The sequence below is a fragment of the Henckelia pumila genome, chromosome 2 (assembly GCF_033568475.1).
Source record: "Henckelia pumila isolate YLH828 chromosome 2, ASM3356847v2, whole genome shotgun sequence".
Lineage (NCBI taxonomy): Eukaryota > Viridiplantae > Streptophyta > Magnoliopsida > Lamiales > Gesneriaceae > Henckelia > Henckelia pumila.
The window spans coordinates 84,708,503-84,727,052 of record NC_133121.1 but is presented as its reverse complement, the minus strand read 5'-3'; the positions used below and the strand labels follow the sequence as shown (position 1 = coordinate 84,727,052).

At 34.9% G+C, this 18,550-nt stretch overlaps 2 protein-coding genes across 4 annotated transcripts; one reads left to right on the top strand and one right to left on the bottom strand.

The window, feature by feature from the left end:
* The first annotated feature begins 11,654 nt into the window (after nucleotides 1–11,654).
* Nucleotides 11,655–13,836, top strand: LOC140885136 (probable pectinesterase 8). Its single transcript, XM_073292070.1, has 5 exons — nucleotides 11,655–12,043; nucleotides 12,164–12,335; nucleotides 12,416–12,622; nucleotides 13,215–13,474; nucleotides 13,604–13,836. The coding sequence occupies exons 1-5, from the start codon at nucleotides 11,655–11,657 to the stop codon at nucleotides 13,755–13,757; spliced, it is 1,182 nt and encodes a 393-aa protein (XP_073148171.1). The 3' UTR covers nucleotides 13,758–13,836.
* A 498-nt stretch (nucleotides 13,837–14,334) lies between these two features.
* LOC140881573 (ubiquitin-conjugating enzyme E2 27) lies at nucleotides 14,335–18,269 on the bottom strand. 3 transcript variants are annotated; one of them, XM_073286995.1, is made up of 6 exons: nucleotides 18,104–18,269; nucleotides 17,466–17,688; nucleotides 15,590–15,638; nucleotides 14,917–15,076; nucleotides 14,709–14,798; nucleotides 14,335–14,528 (listed from the first exon to the last, which is right to left on the bottom strand). In XM_073286995.1, the coding sequence occupies exons 2-6, from the start codon at nucleotides 17,644–17,646 to the stop codon at nucleotides 14,421–14,423; spliced, it is 588 nt and encodes a 195-aa protein (XP_073143096.1). In that variant the 5' UTR covers nucleotides 17,647–17,688; nucleotides 18,104–18,269; the 3' UTR covers nucleotides 14,335–14,420. The 3 variants fall into 3 exon arrangements, with proteins under 3 accessions (XP_073143096.1, XP_073143095.1, XP_073143094.1); XM_073286994.1 differs by having other exon boundaries at nucleotides 17,466–17,743; nucleotides 18,104–18,268; XM_073286993.1 differs by lacking the exon at nucleotides 18,104–18,269 and having other exon boundaries at nucleotides 17,466–17,808.
* Nucleotides 18,270–18,550: the final 281 nt, after the last annotated feature.

Here is an 18,550-nt window from a genome sequence, read left to right as displayed (position 1 = left end):
TGAAGCCTCGGCACCCCTATTTATAGACGAAGTTCGGAGCGTCCAATCTCGGGTTTGGATTCTCCGATCCGGATCGGACCGTCCGATCCTCGCACCCAAACTCTCCCATCCAGACACATGTCAAGCTTCCAGACGACGCCTCCCGACACGAGTTTGGAGCCTCCGATCTGAGTTCGGATCGTCCGAAGTCACCCCTGTGACGTCACCAATGACGTATTTCTCTCGGACAAATAGCCATGCAAGCTCGGATCCTCCGTTCTGAGTTCGGATCCTCCGATCCGAGTTCGGATCCTCTGATCCCTCCGAACCCTTGGAACCTTCCCGGCCATTTTTGTGTGTTCTGGATCCATTTTTGAACACCTTAGATCCTTTTGGAAACCCCTTAATCAAGTTTTACTTAATTTAAACATGATCATTTGATTAATTACTCATTAATCATTAATTTTGGATACGGGTTACTACAAGTTTTGCTCAAATCATTTTGAAAGTTTAACTAAAATCACCCCGAAGTGCATCGATTATTTTGAATTTCCTGCACTGGCCAATATCGGGAGAATGCCCATAATTTTTTATTGAAAATCCAATTTGAGTGAAACCAACAATATTTGAAAGACAAGATCAAGGGATACAACTTTCATGTTTACCACGTTTCCTAATTCCATCGGCAAAATAGAGTTTGAGCGCGTGCAATTACCGTCATCTGCGCAGGGCATGCACGCCCGCTCCAGAGAAGTGGCGCGACCGTGTATGGACTTCGGAATTCATGATTTTTTTTATGTTATTTTAGGGTCTTAAATTCATGGTTATGATCTTTTAAGGCTTATAAAATATATTTAAGAGTTTCTATGCAAAAAGTTTCAAGTTTTACGTCAAGAACGAAAAGAACGACTTATGTGGACTGATTACGTTAAATGATGCATGTACATGTTTAAGTTTTATTCATGAGACATATGTTCAATATAAAAGTATGATTTTTATCACCTGTGAAATGCATGAAGTTATCGAGTAAAGTTTTATGTCCATGAAATGAAAGTTATGACGAAAGTTGCGATGAAACAATGATGCTTCATAATGAATGAAATGATGAATGATAAGTAATGATGAAATAAAAGATGATGAAGCACTAATTAATGATGTTAATATGAAGCATGATATGATATATTGATGCAGGAAAACACTTTTGATGTCTTATGTGTCTTTATGGTGGCAAACACATGATTGGTTCTCCGGTTTGGACTCCGGAGAGGGCCTTTCCAAACATGACTCATGAGACGGATAAGTACACGGGACTGGTGCTCCGGGATGAGCTCCGGAGAGGGCCTTTCCAAAGAACGAATGTTATGAGTCTTAGTGCCATATGCTTGTTGATCAACAAGAAAGAAAGATGAATGTGCCCATTATGATGGTTGCCACAATTTCACATAATTCGTCACCCAAACTTTAAGTTTTTATGATCATGTTCATGTTATGTGGTATTGTCAAGTTCATGATGTTCATGAGGTTTTAAGTGCATATGTTAAGGAGTAATGTTTTATGATATGCATGAAGCTTATGTTCAAGTTCTTTAAGTTAATTAAGTTTAAAGATGTCCACTTTTAAGTTCTTTTCATTTTGAAGATCGTGTTTAAGTCTTTCAAGTTGAAGTATTTTGAAGTTATTATGTTAATGATATGCATGTTTTTAATCTTGGTGAGTCTTTAGACTCACTATACTTGAATGATGCAGTTGAGTTCAGTTGCGATTTAAAGGCTTGGGTAGATTGGCTGAAGATTCCAAGAGGCGAAGGAATTGCATGACATTGCAGTTCCACTGTTCTGATGATTTTAATGCAAAAATATTTTCATATGTTTATTATTATTATTATTATTATTATTATTATTATTATTATTATTATGTTGTTAAACTATTTTATGTTAAGTCTTTAAAGATCCGAATTTTTAGTATTTTCATTGTCAGTATTTTAAATGATGAGTTTTGAGGACTTCAAATGTTTATACTTTTAAATGTTCATTTCAGTTTGATATTGTTGTAAGGATTTCTCGATTATTTTCAAATGTATTTTATGTAAGTAGTTTGTTTATAGTAACTCACATTTCCCCGTTCTATTTAAATGTTAGTAGTAAGTTTCGACGTGCCGTATTTTAGATGGTATTGACTGTACGGTTGCATCCATGTTTCAAATATTTTGTGCGTGGTGGAGTCACGAAATTATATTGTTATTAGTTACACTTTAAAATTCATTTTGAGTAGCGTGATGCACTCCCTACATCGCTTAAAGTTTTGAAAAATTTTCTCTCCTTCTTCCGCAACTCTTTTATTAAATGTTAAAAATACGGGACGTCACAGTTGGTATCAGAGCGCGGTTGGCTCTAGTGATAGTTCGTGCATGCAATCTCGCCAAGGACTTGAATGCTCCTTCCTCCATGACTGTAAGTTCTATGTTTAAAATTTTCAATTGTGATTTCTCTTAAAATTATGATCGTGTGTGATTTTCAAAAGAAAATTTTTCGCGTGTTGAATGGATTTTGGATTTTTCATCGTGTTGAACATTAACTGATTAAGAGCATCCTGAGGAATTTAAGATGATAATTGATTTTTTGTTGGGATACTCTTTTTGTATAGAATAGACTCGTTTACAAATAATGTTCTTGGTGATTGTTTCTTTGGAATATAAAAATAATGATTTAGGATTAAGTTGTGACACGAAAATTTGTTGACATGTGAAATTACTTTTGAAATTTGCAAGGTTAAGTTTTTTGGAGCAAGCTTATTTTCGAAATTAATACTTTGAATGCCAAGTTTTAACGGATGAATTTGAGAATTTGATTGGGTTTAATTAAGCTCTATTATTATAACAATACAAAATAATGGAAGAACAAGGAGTACAAGAATATGTAAGAACAGATAAAAAACGTATGGTGGATATTCACCAATAAATTTAAGACTCGTGAGTAGGACAATCATGATAGTTATAAAGAGTAATATTGAAAATGTCATCTTCTTATTTTTCGAGATCTTGGAGAAACAACTTGTGAGAGAAAGAATAAGTTGAGTGTGATAAAAAATAAGTTTGAGTAATCGTATTTATAAGGTGAAAGGAGAAGAAAACAAGTCTTTTTGTTACCGTTTTCTTTGAATTTTAGCTAGCATTGGAGTAGGAGGAGGGACTTGGAGTTCTTGGTGGGAGATCATGTGTTTGTACGAGTAGCTCCTATGAAAGGCGTTATGAGATTCGGTAAGAAAAGGAAATTGACACCGAGGTTTATAGGGCCCTTCGAGATATTGGACAGAGTAGGGGCATTAGCTTATCGGGTGGCCTTGCCACCTAAACTTGATGGATTCCATAATTTATTCCACGTATCAATGTTGAGGAAGTATATCTCAAATCTATTCCATGTGCTTAGCTTGGAACCTTTTCAGTTAACTCCTCACATTACGTATGAGGAGAGGCCCATCCGGATTTTGGATAGACAGGAGAGGAGACTCCGTAATAAGTCGATTCCAATGGTCCAGGTGAGATGACAGAATCATACGGATGAAGAGGCCACTTGGGAAGCAGAGGCAGATATCAGGATTCGTTACCCAGAGCTCTTTGGTAAGTCTTGAATTTCGAGGACGAAATTCCATATTAGGGAGGGAGAAATTGTGACGCCTAGAATTTTCTTAATTTAAGTTTCATGCCTAAATCTATTTTAAATATTTATAATTTTAATTTTAGGTATTTATTTACCTAAAAATCAATTATTCCATGCATATGGCTTATTTTTAAACTTTCGCGAAATTTAGCATTTTTTTTAATTTTCGGACTAGCAAAACTCAATTTAAAATTCTAAAATCTGAAATTTTCATGCTTGTATTTTATTCAATGCAAAATAATTCATAGTCATAAGTTGCTAAGATGGAGTAACACCTTTTAAAAATGTGTAGCACTTTTTCCCCTATCACCTACACACTCAATATTAAAACATAACACTAGCCCCAAATTTCACCCAAATCTCACGCTCAAACACTCACACACCCTTCACAACATTTTCTCTATTCTCTCCAAGCCCACCATCGGCCATCTTCTCTTTCACCAAGCTCGACGCCGCAGCTACATTTCCGTCTTCTTCTCCGACGAAGCTTCCCCTCGCCGAGCAGGACAAGCTGCTCTCCTTACTTTTGAGCTCAGTTCCAGCTCCATTCGAGCTCATTTCGGCCGCAGCTCATTGAGCTTTTATTCCTTCGATTTATTTCATAGCTTAAGCAAGATTATGAGTTCTTTTCTCACCTTGTGGATTTATATGTAGTGTGTTAAAATTGTGCTTTGTACTTCACGCCTCCTTAAGATTTCTGCCCTGTTATTTTTTTCGAAAATGGCATTTGAAATCTTAGTCAAGTTATGCATGATCTTTGATGTTTATTTTTGAGAATGGAAACTCTTGAGTTCAAAATGGTGTTTATATTGATACTCAAGTGTTTGAAATTTTTCAGAAATGGATTTCTTGTACTGTTGCATTCGAAAATTTGTGTGTGTGCTTGGTGTTTGGATGGTAAGTTAGGAGCTACCATAGGTGAGAATGTAGCTCACATGGTAGTGCTTAGGATGACTTGATTTTAACTTGTGGGATAGTGTTGAGAGTCATTCGAGCTTGAGGAGGAAGGGGCTCGGTTTTGAGGGTGTTTAGAGGCTGCCATTTTTGAGCTAAGTCAAGTTGTTTAGGGATGAGTTCTTGGGGATTGGGATGAGCCTAAGCATTGGTCATGATCCTAGTTTGTTGTCTTGGAGCTTGGGAGTCATATAGATAAGTTTTTGATTGAGTTTAAGAGATAGACTTGAGCAGAATTTTTGTATCGGTTGGGGCTGTCCGGAAATGAATTTTAAAGCAAGGTTAGACTCATGATTTGGTGAAGGGATTGGGTTTGGAATTAAACTAGGGTGTTAGGAAAACGTCGGTCCTAGCGGAAACGAATTCGGTTAAGATTAGGCGGAGTTCTAGGCTATTGATTGGATAAGTGCAGAATTTTGGAATTTGAATGAGGTTGCTGTCCGGAAATGAATTTTTATAGAACGGTTGGATAGGAATAATACCTCGAGGATGACTTCTATACTTAGTTTTAAGTGTGTGGGAGTTGTGGTTTCAAGCGAAATCCTTTTTGAATAAGAATTTAGTAAGTCATAAGTTTTACGGGCGAACCGCTCGATTTGTCCTAAGCGCAAAAAACTATGGTTTAGATTCACATCCTTGTTTTTCTCCCTAAATCACCATCCCGGTCATCTTTATTCGAGTCTCTTGCATGATTATTGAGTAAATATTTATGAGTGCATTACATTTACATATGCATGCTAAGTCCATAAATAAAAAATGCAAGAAAATATTTTTATGAACAAAGTGAGATGGTTGTGACTGTATGAAAGTATGTGTTTGGAAGAGCTAGGAGACGTTTTGGCTTCCCTTACCAAATTTATGAGTTTGGACGAGCTGAGAGAAATCCTGGTTTACCTTACCACCTACAGGGCAAGACGAGTTGGGGGATATCCTGACTTTCTTGCGGCATAGTATACTGCAGCCATGATCGAGAACGAAAGTACAGAGTCACAATCCAAGGATCTAAGTTCAATAAATTATATGACTATGTTTCAGTACAGTTTATGCAGTTACATTGATTATGTTAGATTTAGCTATGCATATGTTATATTCATGTTCTCATTCATTTTAGAAGCCTTTTGTTTAAGGTATTGGGCACAAACAAAGTATTTTATTACAAGCTATTTTTAATCTATGTGTGCATGTATTTATGTAATACTCGTTATCTCCCTCATATTCTTGCTGAGTCTTTAGGCTCACTACATCTACTTGGTTTAGGTGAGGATGAGTTTCTAGGGACTGAGGGGCAGGATCTCCAGAGTGAGGACATCGGTGGTGCAGACCCTTGACCATCGCTGCTTTTAGTTTTCGCAAACTCTGTTGATTGTAATAATGAATTGAAGTATTTCAAACATTTTCAGTAATTTGCAAGATGTGTCTTCCCTGCTTGAATATTTGGCATATAATCCTATTCACTTGATTTTTCGCAACTGTGTGGGATTAACTTCTTTTTTAAATTCTATGTTATCAAATTTGAAATTTTATCAGCTGTTTATTTTAATTGTATTGGAAATGTTGTATGTGACAGGTTGGATTTTAATATTTTTAAACGAGTCATGGCAAAATTTTTTAAAAATCCCGCATTTTTCTTTATTAAATAATTATATTAGAGGTATCAAGTCTTTTCAATACAGTTATAGAGCTGAGCGACTCTATAATCAAGGTATAACAAGGTACTGCTACTTTGGCAAGACACCCTCACACTCGCAAGTATTGGTAAGATGGTTTTCTTCCTTTTCATAACTCATATGGACTTTTATCTAACTTCTTTCGAGGAACCTTATTGAAAATGTAATTTTATGTTAAAACAGCTTTACCCCATATGTTTTGTGGTAAACCAGAACTCAACAATGTATTCATCATCTCTTTCAAAGAACGATTCTTTCTTTCTGCAATGTCATTTTGTTGAGGAGAATAAGGTGCAGTTCTTTAATGTTTAATTCCATGTTGAGCACAAAACTCAGCGAATGGTGATTCATATTCACCTCCACAATCACTTTTTAGCACCTTAATTTTCTTATTGAGTTGATTTTCAACTTCATTTTTATAGATGACAAATTTATCTATGGCTTCATCCTTACTTTTGAGAAGATACACATAAAAAAATCTTGTGCTATCGTAAAAAAAAGTAATAAAATATTTATTTTCTCCACGTTTTTTCATTGATTTTAAATCACACACATCCGTGTGAATTAAATCAAGGAGTTCAATATTTGTTCAATAGTTTGAAAAGATGATCTTGTTAGTTTTGTCTCAACACAAGTCTGGCATTTGTGGTTTTTATTAATTTGAAATGTAGGAATATTTTTCAAGTTAATTAATCTACGAATTATATCATAATTAACATGTCCTAGTCTACCATGCCATAAATTAAAAGACTCGAGAAAGTAAGCGGAAGCATTAACTTTATTCATTTTAGGCTTAATAGCCAATACATTGAGCTTAAAAAGCCCATCACTTACATATCACTTTCCAACAAACATTCTATTTTTAGACAAAAACAACTTTATCTGACTCAAAAACAATACGAAATCCATGCTTGCTCAAAAGCAAACTGGAAACTAAATTCTTTCGAATTTCCGGAACAATACAACACATTTTTAAGAGTCAGTTTTTTTTTACCAGAAGTCATTTTCAAGATCACTTTTCCTTGACCTTTGATATCATAGGTAGCTGAATTCCCCATAAACAGTTTTTCTCCATTCTCAGATTCCTCAAGAGTCGCAAACATCTCTTTATCGGATCACATGTGGCGAGTGACAGCGGTATCAATCCACCACTCCCGTGGGTTGGAACCCACCAAGTTAACTTCAGAAATAACATTACATATATTCATATTAGAAACCTCTTTAGATATGGACTCCACCATATTTGTCTCTCGAGTTTTCTTGGGTTTCTTGCATTCTAAAGCCTTGTGACCTGGACCGCCACAATTGTAACATTTTCTAGAGAATTTTCTCTTGAAAGTATTTTTCTTAGGTCTTAACTTGGAACCTCTTCCAAATGGTCCAGTATTTTTCTTGCCTTTAGAGCTTTGACCATGCTCAACCACATTGGCTTTAGCCACATCAAGATTGAAAAATCTTTTCTCAGAACTCTTGTTGTCTTCTTCAATACTAAGTCTATCAACAAGTTACTCCACATTCATTTATTTTCGTTTTTGTTTCAGATAATTTTTAAAATCTTTCCAACCTGGAGGAATTTTCAATAATAGCTGCAACTTGGAAATATTCACTCAACACCATACCTTCGGCATAAATCTCGTGCAAGATTACTTGAAGCTCTTGAACTTGACTAATCACAGTCTTGGAGTCCACCATCTTATAATCCAAGAACCGGCCAACAATAAATTTCTTGGCTCCGACATCCTCAAATTTATATTTTCAGTCTAACGGCTCCCATATCTCCTTAGCTGTCTTTTTATCAATATATACATTATACAACGAGTTAGCCAAGCCATTTATTATGCAATTTCTACACAAAAAATCAGAATGTTGTCATGCATCAACCGCACTAATAGCCTACATATCTCATTCACCCTCAGCTGATTTGTGAGCATCCTCAGTCAAAAACCTTGCCAAACTCAAGGTGGTGAGATAAAATAACATCTTTTGCTGCCACCTCTTAAAATTCGATCCATCAATTTTTTCCGGTTTATCAACATGGTTAACCGGCACTGTAGCAGCTTGAACATTAACTTGTGGTGTTGACGCCTTAGTAACAGAATGAGTCACCTTTGGTAATGAAATAATTGAATCAGTGTCCATGTCTGAAAACACAACACAAACGATCAAATTTTTGGGACAAAATATGTTTTAAGATTGTTAGTCGGATATGAAAGGATGAACAAATATATTAGAAATAATATATTTAATTTCAACAATTAAATGAAATTAGATATTTAACTTCATAAATATAAAATTATCAAAAGAACAAGAAATGTGGTAGGCTCCAACGAATTTAACAAGTAGGTGATCGAGGCCTGTGAAGAACACAGTTTTCTTAAACAGATTCGCCTCCTCACCGACAGTGTTTTGAGGATCTTATAGACGTCTATCTCCCAGGATACAACAGTAGTACCAGTAGCAAATAAACACAAACTTGCTACTCCGGAGAACAAAAAATATACCTGATCGCAATCATCTTTTGACACAAAATAAAAGAAACTCAAAAACACAAAAACAAGCTTTTAATTGTAAATATAAAAGGATGTCTCTATGAAAGAAATTGAATGACAATATATAGAGTTTAGAACATAAAACACACTCCATATTGCATTCAATATCTACGGTTTCACTAAAGACATAATAAATGCATTTAGTTTAACATATAATGCATGTTACGTTTAACTATATTTTATTAATCTAAAGATTAACGCTTCAATTTAATTCACAATGGTGAATTTATTCCAACAGAACAATCGAACCATCAGGGACGGATCCAAGATATTAAGTTCGGGGGGCCGTATAGTCTGCAGCGATGACGAAGCTAACGATTTTTAATGAGTGTCGTTACTTTCGCTCTTTCAAAATTGTGGTCCGTATGTTAGTTTTCTAAAACTTTGTATTCGAGTGTGATAAATACACAAAGGAAAATTTTTGATAACTAGAGGACACAGACCTTGAACAAATATAAAATGAAGAAGTTCACAATCAATAAATACATATTGGAGTGTGAATAAATAAATAAATAAACAATACATATATATTTTTTTATATAGCAAGAAGCTTTTAAAATTTTCAATGAGCACGAATATTCGCCGCTATTAGCAAAATAAAAATTTAACTTGATAAAAACTCTATTTTTTGGACCATTTCACAATTTATTTTTAATTTTAATTTACAGTCCACAAAGTATTTTAATTTACTAATTTTATAAATATTGCCAACACGAAAAGGATAAGTGAAAATAAAATTTTAAAAAATTAGTTTTTGATTTATGAGATATCCACACATAACGTCAAAAAAAAAGGTTTAATAACCTCAATAAAGACCCAATTTGGGACAAAAGGAGATAAGTAAAAATTTAAATTTTAAAATATTGAGACAAAAGAAATTTAAAATAAATAAAAATTAAAAACGAAGGCAGCAAGATTTTATTCCATTTAGGACAAACGGAAATAAGTAAAAATTTAAAGTTTAAAATATTGAGAAAAGGAAAATTTAAAATAAATAAAAATTAAAAAAGAATGCTGCAATATTCAAACTTGTACCTCGACTTGCCAACTCAGCTGCTTGTCTATGCATTTAACAATATTAACTTATATTTACAAATACTTAAAACATTATATATATATATAATAGTAAGAATTCTAAAAATTTTCGGGAGGGTCACACTCTAGATCATTCCTACGAACCATGATGCTTAAACTGCTCTGTGATTTAAAAAATTTGAGTTGCACAATTATCACAGCTATATCTTTTAATAAAGTAGCAACCGCTCAGTCCTACAATTAGTATCAGAGCCAATTAAGGTCATATGTTTGATTCACATTGCTTTCAAGGAGTGCAATTATTGAGAGAAAGATTGTTGGAGTGCAATAATTGTCCTAGCTTGCTGGATAGAACGATTGTACCATGGAGTTTGAGTTGATGTGCGATTTAAAATATTTAAGTTATACTATTACTACTAGCTATAGCTTTTGACAAAACGACAAGCAATCGATCCTACAAGATTTGTATCTTAGCTTCATTCCATGTACCCAACAGAATAATAAATCTAGCCACTTTTAATGTTGGGTCCCTCGAAAAGGTGGAACACCATCTAAAATTAGTAAGCCTTGGTTTCCATGGATCTAAGTACTGCAAAATTATGCCCATCTCCAACACGCCAGCACAAACTTTTTTGGATCGAAACATGACTCCAAAGAAAAAGAGTGGCAAATATAGGAAGGATTGGAGCCAAGTTTATCATATACATGGATGACCTAGTTAGGAGATCTTTCTCGCAAAATTTACACGTGAGACCGTCTTTCAAGAATTTTTGTGATATAATATTCGTCTCATAAAATTGAAATATTATAAGATGATCTCATGAGAATTTTTATAAACAAAAATATTCTAGACAACTGATGAAATTCACTTATAAGACTAGCCTAATACATAGTCCACAAAATTTTGCAATGAATTGAGCAACGCCATTGAATTTAGTTATCCCAAGTTACGTGACCAAATCAAAAGTAAGTAGGTAACCCATCACCATGTGTACGTATAATAAAAATCGACCCAATTGTTTAATTTAATTTGTTTAAAATAGATTAACCAATTAAATTCTACTAATCAAATATAGATCTATGTGGGAACGTAGCTAGTCCCAAATCTACTTTATAATACATATTTGACCTAGTACGCCTGTTATTCCCATCACATATATTAAATCAAGTTGTTGATTTCGATTTCAATCAAGTTACTTGCGGCTAGATAATTTATGAGTTTGATTGGTTATGTTTGAACATTCATTTCTTTGAGTGATAACTGATTTGATACTATAACAAGATTTCACCTCAGTGTTTGTTTGTGACGCATGTAATCACCCTCGAAGTTAGCCCTTCGAATTCACTCGAGCCATCATCTATAGACCCGGGCTTACACAACCGGATTCGACGTATACTCAGATCTTTCTAGGTGATGCCATTCATGCATACAGCTACATCAAAACTAAAAAGTATTGAAATATTCAGATATTTTAAAGTGTGAAGAGATATATTTTGCTATTTCAAATATGATATATATGTTAACGAATACCGACGCTAATGCAATTAACTCCAAAGTACGGCCTATCATCCTATGACACGAATTATGTTTAGTGTAATAATTAAGTAGTGGGCATCATGCGACTATTGTGGCAAAGAATGTTGTCTAGGCAAATTATGAAGCAATGTTAGGTTGTTTACGTATTGTCACAAATGGAGCCAAGGACAAGTAACTTGCAAGAAATGTAATTTTAGCCTTACACTTTAAGGGCTTTTGTGTATCCACTATATATACATTGCTCCCATCGAATCAAATTCTTTCACTCGCTTGAAAAATGAATCCAAGAGCCCTTTGTGTCTCTATTTTCTTTGCCTTTATTGCAATATTCTTAGCATCCACAAATTTCTTGGAACACAACATACTATCCATCAATGACCTCGTCCATTTTCCCTCTAAAACCTTCTCCCACGTGCCCTTTATTTCAACACTACTCCCCCGTTCGCATCGTCGGCATCGCAAACATACCGACCAAAACAATAACACCAAGGTCGTCTGCGATGATTTTCCGCCGGATTTCCCCCCTCCGGACACCAACACGACTTCGGTTTTCTGCGTGGATCACAACGGTTGTTGCAACTTCACCACGGTGCAAGCGGCCGTCGATGCCGTTAATGTTTCGAGCCTAAGGAGGACTATAATTTGGATCAATAATGGAATTTACTTGTAATCCTAATTAATTAACAAGGAGTACTTTTTTATGTTTGTGTTTGCTTCTATTTACAATTTCATGGATGCAAAATTGATGTGTGAATTAAGCAACTTTTTTGTGTGATGAAAATGCAGTGAGAAAGTTATAGTTCCAAGAACAAAACCTAACATCACCTTCCAAGGGCAAGGGTATACATCAACAGCAATTATATGGAATGACACAGCCAATTCTTCTCATGGAACATTCTACAGTGGTTCAGTTCAAGTCTTTTCAGCCAACTTTATTGCCAAAAATATAAGTTTCATGGTATGCTATGAGCCAACCTCTATTAAAAAATTTATGTGATAATATATGCATAAAAAGATTCATGATTTTGAATGGATCAGAATGTGGCTCCGATTCCAGGGCCAGGAGCCGTCGGAGCGCAAGCCGTGGCCATTAGGGTCTCCGGAGACAAGTCCGCGTTCTGGGGCTGCGGGTTTTTCGGAGCTCAAGATACTTTACATGACGACCGGGGTCGCCATTACTTCAAGGAATGCTATATTCAAGGTTCAATAGACTTCATCTTTGGAAATGCTAAGTCATTCTATGAGGTACTATACTACTAGTTACTATTTCAGTTGAAGGTCATCTATTATTGATTTATTTCATAAATTTGAATACCAAAAATTTTGTCTAATTAGCAGACTGTACGTTATATATTCCAGTTTTAGAATTTAAGCCGCAACCATATTTCATATTTGATCTCATGCACATTGCATGACTCAATTAGAGGTCAATGATTAATTTTACCCAAATGAAGTGTGGTGGAGGTTGACCTTAGGACGTACGTAGCATTAATAATGGGATTTATGAATAGCTTCACTAGCTATTAATTAACGACTTTGAAATAGGTCGGGACATTGGTGTAATAAAAAAATATATATATCATTCATGTTTACATAAAAAAAATAGTAATAATAAAAATATATAACTTTCGAGCTAACACAATCACCTTTCACGTTAGTCAGGTGAACCGCACAAAGGTTTTGGTAGATGAATCGAAATCTTTAACATTTGACAAGTGGTCACCTACTCCACTAACTCGAACAATAGTGACTAACTTAAATTAGTTTTTTTTTTTCTTATTTTATTTGGATGATGCATAAGTACCATATAATGAAGATATACATGTTTTATTTGTAGAATTGCCATATAACATCCATAGCCACCCCAGTACCAGCCGGCGCGAGGAACATAAACGGGGCGGTGACGGCTCATGGCCGGGCCTCGAAGGACGAAAACAGCGGCTTCGCATTCGTGAACTGCAGCATAGGAGGGACTGGAAGAATATGGCTCGGCCGAGCTTGGAGGCCTTTCTCCACTGTCGTGTTTTCATTGACAAATATGTCTGATATTATTGCTCCCGAGGGGTGGAATGATTTCAATGACCCAGCCAGAGACCAGTAAGTTTACTGTACTTTGTCAAATTTGTGTACCTCACATCTTCATTATAATAATAGTATAGAGTGATTATGGGTCGAGTCGTCTTATATTCGAGACTCAATAGCAACAACAAAAACATCGTTTTGCAGGACTGTGTTTTATGCGGAATACAATAACACAGGAGATGGAGCCAATACAACACTGAGGGCTCCTTATGTGCAAAGACTCAACGACACACAAGCTTCTCCATTTCTAAATCTTTCTTTCATCGATGCTGATCAATGGTTACAGCCTTATGCCTAAACAAGTCTTTGCCAAATTCAGATTGTAGAAATTGTTTTGTATTCTTTTTTATCCCCTTGACCAAATTTATCCATTACATTATTTTATCATCATATATTATTCATGATAAATGAACTTATTAAAATAAAAATCAGAGAATTTTGTTGCTGGTCAATAAATAGCGCATCGGGATGCTTTTCGGTACATCCAACTGTGTGAAGTGTATGTTGGATTCTACTTCCGATATAGTATAGACCAACAGGTGAGCCTAGATGGCCGGATGGGTAGCATTCTATCTAAACTTCGAAATCGAGATATTAGAAGTCGTTTTACAACGGTTCCAAGACCATGAAACCATGTTAACAGGTGAAAGCTGATGAGATAAAAAAAATGCTAGATGTACACCTTGACTTTACACCTACATCCAATTTCTCTCATTAAATACAAAACTAACCATGATAAGAAATAAATATCTCGTTGGTAAAAAAAAATTTTGTAATTAATTAATAAGAAAAAGGTGTAAACTTAGAAGTACACTAAAGTGTACATCTAACATTACCCATGAGATAATTAGCTAAATGCAGTGTGTTGCATAAAGTTCAGTAACGTTTATATCATATAGACAGACTCCCAACTGGAACATCAGTATTCATTGTCCAAACTAATCGTCGAAACACAGTTAAGTTAACCAGAACAAAGCTTCTCGAGCGCCAGATTTTCGTCACCACCAACGCTGTCCAAAGTACTCCGTACCAATGTTTCAGGGAACCCCATCTCCACGAGTTTTTTCACCTGTAGAAATTCAAGAGATTTGGATCTGTAGCTTCAAAAAGTGTCAAGTAATGAAAATAATTATCTAGTATTATCGCCAGAGAAATTAAGCCTGTATTCCGTTACACATTTATTTTTATTCACGCTTCTTGAATATTTTTTGGTGTGATAAAGAATCCAAATTTGTTGAATGTAGCAAACCTTCTCCTCGACACCAAGAGATGATGTCATGGCAAATGCTTCAGTCCAGTAACGAGCAGTGCCCAGAAAAGTGCGATGTTCTTTAAGATACTAAAGAATACATAAAAATAACAAATCAACTACTGGTTGATAGCAGTAAAGACAACAAAATCCTAGGAAAAAGGTTTAGAATGGGGAGGGTAATAAAAAGACACGCAGAGAAAAACACCTGTTGTGCTACCACAGCATCTTGAGGATCGCCAGGTTCAGGAGTAGAGAGTAATGCTTGTATAGAAAGAAGAGCTGTTTTTAAAGTGAGAGCTGGGCTCCATTGATCTTTAAGGATATCCAGACATATTGCACCACTTTGACTGCTTATATTAGGATGCCTTTGATTGGAAAAGGAGACAGAGAAATACTAGAAGTGTAAATAATTACTTAAAGCATATAAAAAAGGAAGTTTGTTACGACAATGAAGGAAAAAAAAATCAATGCCAACAGACGACAGACCAATATATTAAGAGCAACAAAAAAATGATAAGACATTAGTTTGTAAAATGGACTGCCCTGTTTTCTTAATCCGCTAATTTAAAATGAAAAGGCAAACTTGTAATATTGCCATAAAAGGCAACTGTGAATAAGACGAAAATAACACAAACAATTGAGGGTGGCCAGATGATAATCCCTTCCCTAGCAACATGTAAGTTCCAAGTGGGATGAAAAATATTTTAACAGTTTCATAACGTCCCATAAAATTCAGAAACATAGCTCCCATCTTTCAACGTAAAACATGCCAGTGACTTAAAAGCATTATATCAGCACAAAATGAAGGAAAACTACAGAAGTTACATATGAACCATGAAGAGACAGCAAAGTCAGCAGAACAAATTTTTTCAACGTACCATACTTTTGTGACAAACTTCATCTTGGGAGGCTCGAATGGGTATCCATCTGCAAGGAAGAAAAAGGTGAACATATGCCGTCCAAGATAAATAGTTATTGATACTATATTACAATATATGCCCACCTGTAATAAAGATCAAATCCCTTCGTGGAAAAAAAAAATCAGTATCAAAATTTCATTGCTACTCAGTACTCACTGACAGAAAATAAGGCATGAAAAACGTAATAAGCTCTTAAGCTAGTAGAAATTCATGCAGTTCCTCTTTTCTGGGATCAGAACTGGCTTACTTCGCTCTTTCAGAAAAGCATAGAAGGATCAGAAAGTAATAATCAAGAACCAATTAAGTGGTAGAAAAGTTGAATGACTAAAAATCAGAATAATTACTGTTTAAATTTATCTACATATAAGAGCCCATCTATTCCTCAATATCCAACAACTCATGCAAAAATAATATGTTTTCATTCAGACATGTGATTTGTAACTTGCAGTCATAAATTTTATTTCACGCAGATTGTAACTTGAGTCTCCAGCTGAGATTATCGTGCACATACTTAAATCTACTCCCGAATTTAAATGCTCCAATAATCTTCAACCATCTGGGGATCATATTATCTGTACCTGATACTGGAGCAACTAAGAAGCACAAGGCACAGAAGCCACAATAGTCATAAAAACAAACAAAAGAAATCTCATTGTATTATTTGTTGAAAGGAAAATGCACAGATATGGATTCTTAAATTTTTGGCAACACGGTCAACATTAACACATTGACCATAAATGGGTAGACATTCAATGGGAACATGGTAAAAGTTGTAAAATCTGGTTTTGTGGTGCTGTCACTGAAATATTTCCAACTGATGTGCTTCCGAAAGTCAACTTTCGAACTAGCATAATATGTTTGGTTGTTTTTCCAGCTATATGTTTTCTACTACAGAAGTTAATGACAAGTATGAAAATGTTAGCAAAAGAGGTATCACATTATGTACATTCAATTTGTGATAGAGCGAGTTTCAAAAATTTGTAATAGAGTGAGAGTTAAATTTTGGAAATGTTGAGAGAGAACATTGGAATCCAGGCCTTATAATGAACGAATAGAAGCTCTTTTCTAGTTGTTTCAAATTCATCTAAATTCAGAAAATTTTAGTTCATTAAACCTTGAAATTTGTGTTTATCTTCATGCATAAAACTGTTCATGTTTAAATGACACAGGTTCAAGCATTGCGCAAAAAAAGAAGGATCACAGGATCAAGCATTGCGCAAAAAGGGAAGGATCGAGGTACCTCAACTCATTGCGTATTACCACATTCTTGAACAATAAATTACCACTTACAATTTACAATGCCATACTCCCAAAGATGAAACGCAAGATTTTATACAAGGTATCAAGAATGCATCCTAATCGAAAAAGATCCAACTTATAGAATACGCTAAACCAGAAAGTAACTCGTTCTGTTACTCAGAAACCTTAATATGTAATGGGTTAATAAAATAAATTATCCAACCTTACATACATGTGCACAATTGTAAACAAATCAATCCCCCACAAAGCGTTGCACCATTCAGGAAAATTTGATCATTTTGTACCCAAGAACAAGAAAGCCACAATAACCAGCCGGTAAAAACCTTCATGAATTTAACACGTTAACAGAAATTATGAATACAGAAACGAAATAACCTTGTTAATTTTCATTTTCTTTTCAAGAAATAATTTGCGACCACACCCAGAAGCAAGAAAACTTTTTGAAAAAAAAAGCATCAAAATTAAGCAGAGAGAGAGAAAGCACGAGAAAAACATCTTCTGAAACCCAATTCTACGCGCAACCCTCGAGCATCTAAGCCCATGAGAAGATGATCGAATGTAAAGCAATGATTACCAGCCAAAATGATATCGATCTTGAAAGTTCCGCCTTCGTAAGGAGTGCCAAGAGGACCAGGGATTGTGCCAAGCAAGTGGGCTAGATTAGCTTCACTCTTTGGAACAACCTTTATCCCAGACACCTCAAAATCTCGATTGCACTCTTGCAATTCCTTCTGCACTCTAGCAAAATCCACCATTTTCAAGCTTTGATGATTCCCCGGCTACAATCGTTGAATTTTCTGGGCAGAGAGAGCGGAATACTTGGTTCAGGAGTCGGGTCTCTCTCTTTCCCGGCTGTGTAGAACTGTTTCCTTTACTCAAATCTTTTCGTATGAACCGTTCGGTGCGTGTGTGCAGTTATATATATATATATATATATATATATATATATATATATATATATATATATATATATTAAATGTTTCACCCTAATGCAAATCACCAAATGGTGATGATTAATAAAAATGGTGATGATTAATGAAGGATTTTTTCTTTTTTTGGTTTAGTCATGAACGATGATCATATTGATTTTGATTTTCCAATTACTGTGAGATTTAAAACACTACTAAAAAAATAAAAAAGGTATGGAGATTTTTTTGGCTAAAACTCTTTGACGATCAAATCAAGACTACGTGAAAATAGGGATGAACGAACCTTTTTGAATTGAATTCTACTCGAGTATGTATGTGATTGGATCGGATTTGACTTGTTGGAATTTCAAAAGACCGACTTCGTATGGGTAGATGCGCTTCTAATTGATGATGAATTTTTATCGAGACGCAAGTCATGAGATTGCAGAAGATATATGTCCTACCATTCGAAGACATTTGTTTCGCACTAGGTCGAGGATCGACCTAGTAAATAAGAGACTCGTGGGAATAAATAAATAGTTGTGAAATATCCACGTGTTCAAAAGTTCAAAGTAACGATCAATTTCAAATTTTGAATCTCGATTCACATATGCGTCGCCTAAAATAATTTTGTGTACATGTCTTCTCTCCGTTTACAAACTACTTTCATATAATTATGACATTGAGGTATAATATTAGATCGACTTAATATCTACATTTATATAGATTGTCAGTATTAGTTAACTTGATC